The sequence below is a fragment of the Mytilus trossulus genome, chromosome 7 (assembly GCF_036588685.1).
Source record: "Mytilus trossulus isolate FHL-02 chromosome 7, PNRI_Mtr1.1.1.hap1, whole genome shotgun sequence".
NCBI lineage: Eukaryota > Metazoa > Mollusca > Bivalvia > Mytilida > Mytilidae > Mytilus > Mytilus trossulus.
The window spans coordinates 58,886,143-58,899,649 of record NC_086379.1 but is presented as its reverse complement, the minus strand read 5'-3'; the positions used below and the strand labels follow the sequence as shown (position 1 = coordinate 58,899,649).

Here is a 13,507-nt window from a genome sequence, read left to right as displayed (position 1 = left end):
GTGTCGTGGGTTACTAGCTCGTTGACTTTGATCTTACATCTCTTTCTATTTCTATTTATGTAAGGGCATTACAGGATCAAAGACTCTGAATGGTACATGAAAAAAGATCTTCGAAATTTTAAATTATCAAGATTTTGACCTTCCATGGCCTTATTAAAATTGAACATACGTGATTCAAAATTGTGGACTACTTTTGGCAGTGAAGTACAAACCTAGTGAAGATTTATAACGACAATTCTTAATCTTATTCTTCGATGAAAATATTTATCATTATCGATGTAAAAGATTATGCAAATTGACTACAATCAATCTGACCATTAAATCTATGATCTGACGCAGTGCGATATAATGTAAAGCATTTTTTAGTCTTCTTTAATTAAATTAAAGCATATATGAAGCATGCATCAATGAGATACAAATTCAACAACACCATTAAAGCAGAAAAGACATCATGTTTTATCCAATAACAAAAGCGCGGTGATATTTTGGGCTCTAAACATCTATTAATGTGATTTAAGCAATACTATAAAAAAATAACTACATCCAATATTTCTTTAAATCGAAAAACATTCACATTCAGACAACAAATCATTACACTAATATAAATGTCGTCTGCAGGCATGCGTGATGTTATATATATATATATATTCAATAGACGTCAAAATGACATCACATGGATGAGTTTTTATTTTGCTTCTTTTATGAATGTGCGATGCTTAATCACTCGTTTGATAAAATAATTCAGATAACATCAAATCGTCATTAATGCAACCCTGAAAACCTTTAAGTGGCCATTACAGAAACCTTTATGTCGTTATTAGAATATAAAGAAAGACATTTAATTAAAAAGATAAGTATGGAGATTGAAAAAAGTAGTCCATATAAAAAGTCTTCTGTATTTGCTGTTAAGGGTGAAAACCTACACTGAAAAATGGAGATTTTTAGGAAGATATATATTTCACAAAGTAAATACGGATATCGACTTCTCACAATAAATCAGAAGAAAGATGTAATTTCCACAGAAAACAAATAGCCTATTAATTCAAATGAGATTTCAAAGATTGCAATAATAAGAGGATTTTACAAAGAATCAAATTAAAAACTACTTCGTTGACAAGGTTTCTCGGGTTGAACAAAAATGCGACATGATAGATTATTTTTTAAATTGTTTTTAACAAGACACGATTAATGCTCTGAATGTGTTTCGTATATGATACACAAGAAAACATAAAAAGTGTCACGATTCCGTCAATTTATCGTAAAAATGTAAAAAAAAACATTACAATTCTCAATTTTCCCCTTTTCAATGTGAACGTTCTTAAAACATATCCCTGATACATACGTAGGTCTATCACGCATGAATATATATGTATTGAAATCGATAAGTGTTTACATATGTTATGCAAGTAGTTTGGCAACATGTAACATCTAGATGTAAACCAAGGCAAAATTCTAACGGTCTCATCACATTCAAGAATTGGTATGAAATTCTTAAAGAGATATTATCGTAATAATAGCACATCAAACAGATAGGTATATAAACATCACTATACAATACTTTATAATATAGACTTCTTGTTGTTACTGAAAACATACACCAGGTTCTACATGTATCAGCTGATTGAGACACCATTGTTTTTACACTATAAGTCTTATGTGTAAGTTAGAGAAGCTGAAACTGCATAAACACTAAGTTGATTTTGCTGAATAAGTAAAACAAATCAAGGTTCGTATACAAAAAAGCAAAATTTTACAAATTTGTTGTATATCATAATTGCCTTCCCTGGAATTTGAATTTATGGGTTTAGAACTAAATTATAATAAATATCGTAGAGAGGTAATAATAAATATTTCAAAGCAAAATGTGTGTTTGTCAAAGTCTGAAGTCAGTCTGAGATTTCTGCACTTAGGAAATGATCAAAACAAAATCATCGTTGATTCGATAGTAAAAGATTCAAAGCGTTTATACAATAAAATTCTGTTTATACAATACAAAAGTTCATATAAGCTTAGAAATAAGTGGAAGTTTGAAGTAAGATAGTAATAATAAAAAGATGAAATACATATGAGACCATACAATTTCTTTATTTAGCTATAACATCATCCAGTTAGCTTAAATGAAGGTGGGACTGTTTATCTCAAAATCCTTTCAAGTAAACCCTTAATGAATGATTTTGATAGCAGTCATTTCGATGTAGGCGTCTAACAATCTGTTTTGTTGTTTATTAGTTTCTCAGTACTACAAGTAGAAATGTCCAATGCATTTAAGTATTGTAAACTTTTAACACGATTAAGAATTTGTCTTTATTATATTTGGCGGATATAAAGCAATTCATTACTGTTTCTATTGTCCATCCTAAATCATTTGTACTTCAATGAATTGTTCACCCTACATTAATGGCATTCTAAAGTAACTCTTTCTCGTGTCCGCATGTTTCAAATGGTTTTTATACAACAAATTACAAAAACAACCATGTAATTTGATTAAAACTTCCGATACGAAATTAATATTAACACTTTTGTTGGTTTATTACAATTGTATATTTAAACATGAAATTGAACTGGTATCCACAAGTCGATTTAATTAAGTTATCTCAATCCTAATAATTTTTCAAATCTCATTTTCTTTTTTGACATATTTACTGACAGTAAAAAAATCAATGACCTACTCGAATGTGTCCCAAATACGCGATTGAAAAGTGTAAGTTTATTATATACAATACAAATACACAAAAGATGATCAACCAGATCAGTCATGGTAGTGGCAGCCATTGATTGGTATTGACAGAGCTAACAAAGCCTACATAGATTGGTCATAAGCAGGAACTCTTAACAATACGATGTAGGAAACGATATCGATAATGATTATCCATAGAAAGAAATAAAAACATGATGGAACTTTTACTAGTATCAGTGTTTAACAAATATTTACTTTTTGGATTTTCTCTGAACTATGACTCTACAATTACTTTGCATCAATTGCTGTTACAATTAGTGTCGCGATGTTCTGTTGATGTTACTTGTGCTTATGATATTTTATAAATTGGTATGAATATGTGCTTGTTACACATACATATATAATTGTTGATAGCTCATAGATTAACGTTCAGAATCCGCATTATTATCAATTGTATATAAAGATTAAACGAAAGAATAATTTTGCAAAATAAAGGCATATAATGAATAAAAAATCTCACTAATTCTCAGGTTATAAAGCAAAATGAATAAGGGCAACTGTGCTGATGATGGCTACTGTATGTGTTTCGTTTTCTTCAGTTTGACAACAAAGCTGTTCCTACTTTCGTTGATGTTTGATCGACATCTTCGTGTTTAAGAGCTATCAATTTGTGAATGCATGTTAATGATAAAAAAAAAAATTTCACTTAAGCAAAGTTTAGTATAAACTCTTCGAAGTTGTAGATAATGTTACATAATCTATATATTTCTAATAATGCACACTTGATAAGATTTATATTATAATTTCTTTATCAAAATTTTGATACAATTTTAACATGTAGGTGAGACGAAATTGTTGTCTGTTGATGGTTTTTTTTTTCATTTACAAGTCAGGAACCTGATGTTCAGTGGTTGTTGATGTTGTTCACAATGGTTTTTCCCCCTCATTATTCGTTTTTATAGATTAAATCGTTGGGTGTCCGGTTTGAGTTCATTTGGGGACCCTTTAGGTAGCAATACACAGTTAGGAGTTTAGTTTCGCATTATGGCCCCTGTGTATTTTTCAAATAGGAAAGTTATTGTGTAATAAAATTCATTTTTAGACAGATGAGTGCTAATTTAGGCTTCAAAGATGGTTTATAAGAGCATCAAGATGATTTTTTTACATGTTTTATGGGCTGTTTTCTGTTTGACAGTCCGTATTTTCATAGCTAGACCGGCCGTCGGTCCAGAAATTAATTTACTGTTTACAAACACTCTTTTTCTACACGAAGTTTTTGACCCAATTTTACAAAAATATGAGACGATTTTCATTGGATTTGCTGAATGATATATGTACACAGTTTCAGAAAAGGTATTACTTCAAGCGATTGAAATTTTACTTTTAGACAAATTTTGGGGAAATATGTGACATCTTCCCCCCCCCCCCTTTTGCAATATTTTATAACAATTAAATGCAGATTGTTGCCATGGATACACCAAAAAGAAATAATATTTTACCATTTTATATACTGGAAATAAAATCTATGGAAGATTCTGATTACATACATATGCCCATATATGACACAAACAGTAAGCTTGATATTGCAAGAAAGCAATGAAAAGGGAATGTTTAAATTCATAAGGGCACATTTTATTATTTTTTCCTAACTGTTTATTGCTACCTTATATCTTGCTGTTCAGTATTAGCCACGGCTCCGTGTTCAAAACCGTACTTTGACCTATAATGGTTTACTTTTGCAAATTGTGACTTTTGCATGGTCCTCAATGCTCTTTAACTTCGTACTTTATTTGGCCTTGTTAACTTTTTTGTATTCGAGCGTCACTGATGAGTCTTTTGTAGACGAAGCGCGCGTCAGGCGTATATACAATATTTAGTCCTGATATCTATGTTGAGTTTATTGTATAGAGAGTTGTCTCATTGGCACTTATATCACATCTTCTTATATCTATAAGCCGTTTCGTCAATAGCAAGCTGTGCACAGAAGATTAATTCGGAAATGAGACAAATAATATAAATTTGCTTTGGCCTTGTTAAAATTCCCTCCGTCATCTGTAAAACAATCAATAAGAAATTATATAAGAATTCATGAAATTTGTTCCATAAAATTGTTCAAAAAAAAAGTTTCACTTAGCGGCAACAATCTTTTCTTTTTTCCGACGGCGTTTCTTTTTGCTTTTGCTTTAACTACTTATTTTAAGTAATTTATTTTTCCTTACATGTCTTGATAGTTTCTGTTGTCTACATTGTATAGCTTAATGGGGCTGACACCGACAGCTGTATTACATGTAAATGAAAAGAATAATTTCATAATGTTTGCTTTGTTTAACCGACTTTTAAGTCGAGTTATATAAGTGACATTATATCAATTCTGAAAAAATAACATATTGTACCTTTGACGGCATTTCCCTACAAGATGGTCTTTGTAGGACTTGAGTCGTTTAATTTACATGTTTTTAATATTGTATAGTATAGATTATTCAGTTATTTTAAATGGTTTTCATGACAGTTTAATGGAATATGCACAAGAACAAGTAAATTAAATTGATCTAGAAAGCCCAATTTTTATTTTATTTTTTTGCAATCGGAAAGATTTTTCCAAGATCTTTTATTTGTGTTTCAAGTTTGTCATTTCAATATCGACGGCAAACAGCGATTTGTTTTCAGGACTGAGGATTTGAAATATTCGTTAAAGATTCATTCTAAAGGGACCTTTTTAACATATTTGAACAACAGTGGAATATATTTATACAAAGAACCGAAAATATAGATGGACGAAAAACATTCACCAGGTTTTATCAGCTGATTAAGACACCATTGTTTTTTTTCACTATAAGTCTTATTTTGCTTGCATTAGTTAAATATAATAGTTGAAAGAGGGGCGAAAGATACCAGAGAGACAGTAATCTATATAGCGGAAAGTAAAGTCAAAGGATTTTGCCAGTTTCTTAACTTTCTTCCTAAGAAGTTCCCGTATGAAGTATGCCTCATTATAATAAAACAAGTCGGCAAGAAGAGGGACACAATTGGTTCCTAATGGAATGCCGACAGTCTGTTGAAAAACATGTCTATCTTTGGATTGTAACTGTTCATCAATTTGACAAGTTTCGACGTTTTTCTCAGGCTTTCTTTCTATCTTTAATTTTAATGTATATACATGAAACTGTAATTGTCTTTTTACATTCATGTCTCAATAAATAACCACGGAGGCAATATTGAATTTTATTAAATGTTGTCATTTTAGTGGTATTTCCAACATTGCCATTAAGCGGGAGGTTTGGCTTACTACAAAACCAGCTTGGACCCACCATTTTTTTTTTATCTTAAAATGTCCTTTACCAAGTCAAGAATATGGCAGTTTTTATGTCATAGTTCGTTTACATGTAAGTTGCGTTGTTGTTTGTTTTTGTTGAACTTCAGTTTCTGTTGTTTCGTTGTTTCCTGTTATAGGTGATGTGTTTCTCTCGGTTTTAGTTTATAACCCGGATTTGTTTTCTCTCAATCGATTCATGAATTTTGAACAACAGTGACACTTTTGCCTCTATGAAGCATCAATATAGTTTTAAACCAGTTTTAATACTGTATGTTGGTAATTAAAAAAAACCAACAATTTAGTGACTGGTCAGATTATGTTTCAGAAAATAATCCGCGTGTCGATAATTTTTACGAAAATTACCATGTATATGTTATAACGTGATTAATTTGCGATATCAATTGTAATTCGAATTCATTTAACTAATATACAGAATATGTATATGTATATAATTTATCAATAAAACAAAAGCATATTTATCAACTGAATGCACTAATATTGATGAATATTTAATGTGCTGAACGGGCAGGTGAATGTTTTCGTACTAAACATTGTTGAATGATACATTCCTGCAGTTTTAATAACACACACAGTACCAATTTTATTGCACCAGATGCACAATACGACAATTAATGGCTCTTTAGTAATGCTCGAAGACAAAGAATTTGAAAGCCCGAAATTGAATAAAACACCGAAGAGGGGGTAAAACAAAAATGTGTCGGTTTCAAAACATTTAAAAAAAATTAATCAGATAAATTTATGGTTTAACAGCCACCACATGTTTTTAATATATACGGTTATACTACGATAGTCTACAGGGCTTTAATGTACGAACGGTGCACTTTTTTTCTACTAGAAAACGTTTAGTATAGGTGTATTGTACTCGAGTTCGTGTTTACAGGCAAACATTCCAATGCCATAATGCCATGTCAACGGCATATTTACCTGCATGTCTATAGCAAAATATTTGTTCAAACATATATTTACATGAGTTAATTTTTTATACAATTGTTTACTTACTATTGAAAGACCAATCATGCATATCAACTGACAACAGATTGCAATAAAATGACAACGTTTCCTTGTTCAATGTAAATTATGTACGTAAAAAGAAATGTACTTCATAATATTCATCACAGATTAATTTCATACTAACTGCAAATTATTTGTATTTCTTCAGGATAAAAGTACTGTAATGATAGAACATCACACCATGGAGAACAGCACAGACAAATCTTTTCCTGTAATTGATATAGACGATGTTTGTATATCTGAGATCGGTCCGTGGGAGAGCTTTCTTCTCATTATGTACAGTGTTGTTCTAATTGTGGCTATATTTGGAAATGGCGTTGTGTGCTACCTTATAATTAATGATCACAGAATGCGCAGTGTTACCAATTTATTTCTATTAAATCTTGCCTTTAGCGATATCATCAAAGCATTAATGTTGCCTATAACAATTATGGCAAATCTGATATTTCATTATTGGCCGTTCGGATCATTCACCTGCCCACTGGGAACTTACATTCAAGTTGTTGCTGTATTTTCTAGTGCGTTGACAATGCTAGCAATGAGTATTGACAGATACATAGCTATTTTACATCCGCTACGACCAAAAATAACTAACAAAGGTGTGGTATTAGTACTGATATGTGTATGGATTATGTCTGCCGCTGTGCCTTTACCGACTGCCATAACATCTAAAATTTTATATTCAAATGACACCGATCAATGTCCTAAGGGCCAGTGTATTGAGGTTTTTACAGGAGATATGAACAGATCTGTATATAGTCTGGTTATCTTGCTGCTTCAGTATTTTATTCCTCTAATGGCTCTAGCTTGTACCTATAGTAGAATAGGTTACATTATATGGATAAAGAAAACACCAGGTGAAGCTGTCCCGATGAGAGATGAACGATTAGCGAATTCAAAGAGAAAGGTAAAGAATTTATAACCGGCTATAACCATTTCTGAGTTGGTTTTTTATGCACGTTGTAATCATAATTTGCAATAATCAAATTAAGCAGTAACGAGAAACCACCAAGGATATTTTTAATTAGTCATGTTTGCATAATCGTGGTTCTACAGTAGCTATTAAACAAAATAAAACGCTCAAACACATTCTCTTCAACTAAAAAAACAGTCAGAGTAAGCTAAATTCTATATATTTTCGTACACATTTTATCTGTTATACAAATTTTAAGGAAAAGAAATTGTATTCAATTGCTGTGAAACTGTTTTAAGTCGAGCTTTACCGATGAATTACGTAGCGACAGAATAAAGATCCAGTACTTCATAATAAGTCCATAACCGAAAAAGACTACTGTGATCTTAGGCCAAAGTTGAATAAACTAAGGCAACATTAATACATGTCCGCTGTTCAAAAGTCATAAATCGATTTGGAGAAAACAAATTCAGGTTACAAACTTAAACTGAGAGAAACACATCAACTGCAAGAGGAAAACTACGAACCAACAGAACACTGAAGTGCAACAAAAAACAAACGTCAATTCAACATGCATAGAAAAAAGTATTAGATAAGTTAACAAGTGCAATATTCCATGTTAAATCATAACATTGAAGATTTTGCAATATTATCAAATCTTTCAATATTTCTACGCAAAACACACTTTTTCAAGTCTTCATTTGAAAGAGCGACATTATCATCTCAATTACCGTTACTATACAAATAGAAATAGAAGATGCAAATTACCTGCAAGGTCATACATGTAATAAATATAAGCGTGTGAAGGAAAACAAATACTATGAATAAAGTAAAATGAACCATTGCATACTAAAATCCATAACAAAAATGACGATTCCAAATTTACAATGATCACCTAAACGAATCACCTATTGGTTTTCAACTAACTAGCGACATGTGATCGCAGTATTTAGTTACCAGAATAACCGTCTGATCTGGACATTACATTGTGTCTTATTCCCAATTGGGACATTTTGACTGGTGTGGATTTGTATATTGAAAGATGCATGCATGCATCAGAGGCTTTCTACCGACGCACCTTGTCTCGTTCCTATTGTATTTTCCTTTATTTTGTATCTATAAACGGAAGAACTCGTAACAAACCTAATCAACAACTGATTGCCAATGAGACAACTCTCCACAAGATACCAAAATGACACAAAATTAACAACTATAGGTCACCGTACTTAATTTGAACATCGGTAAACTACTGTTGCCTCAAATTTATGCATAGTCATTATGTGATAAACACGTAAAAAGTAATTCTGTTATAAATAGATATAGGAAGATGTGGTCTGAGTGCCAATGAGACAACTCTCCATCCAAATAACAATTTAAAAAGTAAACCATTATAGGTTAAAGTACGGCCTTCAACCCGGAGCCTTGGTTCACACCGAACAACAAGCTATAATGGGCCCCAAAATTACTAGTGTTAAACCATTCAAACGGGAAAACCAACGGTCTAATCTATATAAACAAAACGAGAAACACGTATATATTACATAAACAAACGACAACTACTGTACATCAGATTCCTGACTTAGGACAGGTGCAAACATTTGCAGCGGGATTAAACGTTTTAATGGATCCAAACCTTCTCCCTTTTTCTGAAACAATAGCATAACATCACAACATAGAAAAACACACGATAAAATATCAATTGGCAGACTTAACTCAATCAAAACACGTATGATTAAAGACCGTTTCCAATGAATTTTCGTGACTAAAGATTACAGATTTTTACACAACAAAGGTTTTTTCTATTTTCTTTTTTTATTGATATCTGACCGTCTATCAGATCGCAAATTATTAGCTAAAATAGTTAGATAATTTAAAAGAAAACATCCTGGTTTAATATAACAGGCATACCATAGACTCTACATTAACAATGTTTTGACAGATGAATTGTGTATTTTTCTTAGGAAATGAAATGACATCTTTTTTTTAAATATGGGTTTTATACGTTCATGAAAATTGAATACAAACACTTTTATGAGACATTATCCTAATACTCTTGTCATTTAACAACATGCTGAGAAATCATATTATCAATGAAATATAGAAACATGCATCCTGCCACTAAGTACGAATATGTGAATAGTTATCAGTTACAAGAATAGATTACCTTAACCGTATTGGACACAACTTTTGGGGCCTCAATGCTCTTGAACTTTGTACTTGTTTGGCTTTATAAAAAAGTATTTTGATCTGGGCGTCAACGCGTGTCTTGTATATTAAATTATTTACAAACCTCAATCAGTACTATTAATAAATTACCACCGGTTTTTGGTGGGGTTCATGTTATTTAGTCTTTATTTTTCTATTTTGTGTTTTGTGTACAATTGTTTGACTATGTCTTTTTTTCTCTATGTCATTGTCGGCTTATATTTTTGATTAATGAGATTGAATGCCCCTCTGGTATCTTTCGCCTCTCGTTTGCATAATACCTATAACACAAAATTTATGTAATAATATTCTGCATTGATTTTCAAATAGAATTTGGCCTAATAAGCTAATTCTTTTGATCTGTCATGTACTAAGAAGGTCAATACAGATGTTGTAAAAGTAACAAAAGGTCGGAATATGAAGTGTTCAATTGAGTCAGGTTGTTTTAACATTTATAAAAGCAAAACTAAATGTAAAAAATAACATCCTTCATCTGTAAGGGAGTTACCATTTGTTTTTAAGGAGGGGGAGGCTAGGGTGAAATTTGAAGAAAAAAGGCAGAACAGGACGTTTGACTTAAAAAAAAGAAAGGATGAGACACTTTGCAAATAACAATTAATTTAAAACGAAAGTCAGGATAAACTAATAAAAAAAGGCAGAACCGATTGAAGTGAAAATAAGAATGCAGGACCAGATTACAACTGAATAAACAATACAGGACAACATTGTTCATCGTAGAACCTACACCCAGCAGCTCCTACCCCCAATAAAAATCAAATAGTAGCTCCTTGAGCTTTAAACTATTTGAACTTGATGCGCAATTGCAAAAACTTGCAAGAAAGCTCCAGTTTTTTAATTGTCATTAATATATCAAAGATAGCCATACACACCCAAATAATATATCAACATAATTTATGTGAAACATTGTTGTTGCTGTATATAGCATATCTTCTAACAACGATGTTTATCATGCTAAACTATATTTTTGTTTAAGACCCCTTGGTTATTATCTTATGTTGCAAAAACAATGAGTAAAATTGTATATTTAAACAAATTTGTCAAATTTAACAAGTTTATGACACCAATAAGACCTTAGTTATTTCAACATTAAAATGTCTGCTTAAAAAGTATTCAGAGTATTTCATCGTACTTGCATATCAATAAAATTAACTATTTTGAAAGAATGTTACTTAATTTCTTATTTCCAGAGAAAAAAAAAGTTCAAACCATACCTCATCATAACTTCGTCATATGGATATTCCTAAACATTTCAGTTGTTTGTAGTGTTCTTGTGGAGTCGAATATCAATGAACTTCCGCATGATTTTAGGGACACAGTTGTTGATTAGGTCTGTTACGAGTTCTTCCGTTAATAGACTCAAGTAAGCATGTAAGGCTCCGTTTTGAAGGCCATACCTTGACCTATAATGGTTTACTTTTATAAATTGTTACTTGGAGGGAGAATTGTCTCATTGGCACTCATACCACATCTTCCTGTATCTATGTTAGACATGTTTCGTGGATTAAAATTTCGTTATATCGACAAAATCAATATGCAAGACTCAAAATATGTGTTTTGTTAAATTCATGATAAACATTTACCAATGAACATTAATTCTTCACGAATATAATGACGCATAGTCAAATGTCCCTCAAATATCTCCTAGAACATGTAAACTTAAATTAAACAATAACTTGTTTTTAAGGATAGACAATAAGTTTCATATGTTGAAGATTATATCGATCGTCTAAAGTATTGGTAATTCAAACTTTAATGAGCAACATGTACTCAAAGTACATAGATAATGTAAGTTTGGAATCATGATGAATTTATAATGTATATCAATATTTATAATTACAGATGGTAAAGATGATGATAATTGTGGTACTTGTTTATGGAATGTGTTGGCTACCGATTCATATTGTAACATTAGTAGGAGACTATGATCCTAGGCTTTACGAGCAGGAATACACAAAACTGATATGGAATACCTCATTCTGGCTTGCGATGAGTCATGCCTGTTACAACCCGTTTGTATATGTCTGGATGAATAAAACATTTCGTCGAGGATTTTATAAAATATTTGCGACATGTTGTTGCAAGAAAGCTAGAAGAACAAACTCTCTTCTTGAAGAACATACGATGACAATGACATTGAGCACTAGAAATGGCCATTCGGGATCGCAATCAGGATCTAATTCTGTGTGAATATTGTTAATATTTGGTATTCCAAATTTCATTTAGTGCTTTTAGACAGTGATATGTCAATCTATCTTATCACATATTGTGGTTTAAATGCACCAGTCGTTCGTAGTTCATAAACTTCATACTCCGAAAAAGTGACTGTATAAATTAATACGAACACGCTTTTACCAGTGATTCTAAGATATAGCTTCGTGGCTAGGTAAACACATGCAGGGTCAATTTGTAAATTTCAACACCATGAAAGCTAGGCGTTTTGGTCAAAATTAATATTTTGAAAACGCTTTCAATAGCTATATTTATTCAGATTAATGCAGACCATATCTGACATGTTTGCAACTGTAAATGTAGATTTAGCTTTTATTGTTGTTAAAATGTACAGAACGGTGACATTTAGTTAAATTGTTACGAGAAGATATTGCTAGATTTCAAGAATACAACTTAGGATTTTAAAACAATGGTAAATTAAAACATATATAATGTACTGTTTTGATATGATCCTTTATAATAGTCTGGATTAATGTCCATATATGCAAGAACCAGACCATTTACAATAAACTCATTAGTTAAGTTCTGATATAAAGGTTGCTGGCAATCTGTAGGGGGTTATTGGGTAGATAACCGTTACATTGTGAGATTGAATGATTTATGGATTGCTGTTTTAACGCCACATTCAGCACTAAGTGCCACTTTCTTGCGAAGAAAGCCTGTGAGTCCAGATAACAACTAAGAGGGGTCTGATGGGGCGGTCCTATCATGATCAACGAGTTGATTATTTGTCGATTACGATTCACAGAAAATAAATTTCCATGATCACGGATCACGAATATATATATATATAAAAATCTATATGAGAACGGATAATGATAGCGAAAATGCGCTGATCACAAAGAACGAAAATAACTCACCAGGCCCCTAAACTAACCTTTGGTAGGAAGTCAATAGCAATCAAAACCAAGGAGTAAAGTAAGACTCAAAAACCCAAAAAACATTTACATCAACATTTATAAATAATTAATAAGAAACAACACTAAAGAAAAGAGATGCAGTAGTTTTACAGCTTAAACTTAAGTGTGTTTTGTTCACTTGCATTTGCATTAAAAATAATTCTACCCAAAGACCCAATTGTTTTATGGTAGCTGACAGATCACAATTTTATATTGCA

At 31.6% G+C, this 13,507-nt stretch overlaps 1 protein-coding gene across 1 annotated transcript in view; it reads left to right on the top strand.

The window, feature by feature from the left end:
• LOC134727177 (RYamide receptor-like) overlaps positions 1-12,553 on the top strand; it is a 54,343-nt gene extending 41,790 nt beyond the window's left edge. Inside the window, exons 2-3 of the mRNA XM_063591556.1 lie at positions 7,171-7,929; positions 12,001-12,553. Coding sequence (XP_063447626.1) covers positions 7,186-7,929; positions 12,001-12,348 — 1,092 coding nt within the window. The 5' untranslated portion in view covers positions 7,171-7,185 and the 3' untranslated portion in view covers positions 12,349-12,553. The remainder of the gene's footprint in view (positions 1-7,170; positions 7,930-12,000) is intronic.
• Positions 12,554-13,507: the final 954 nt, after the last annotated feature.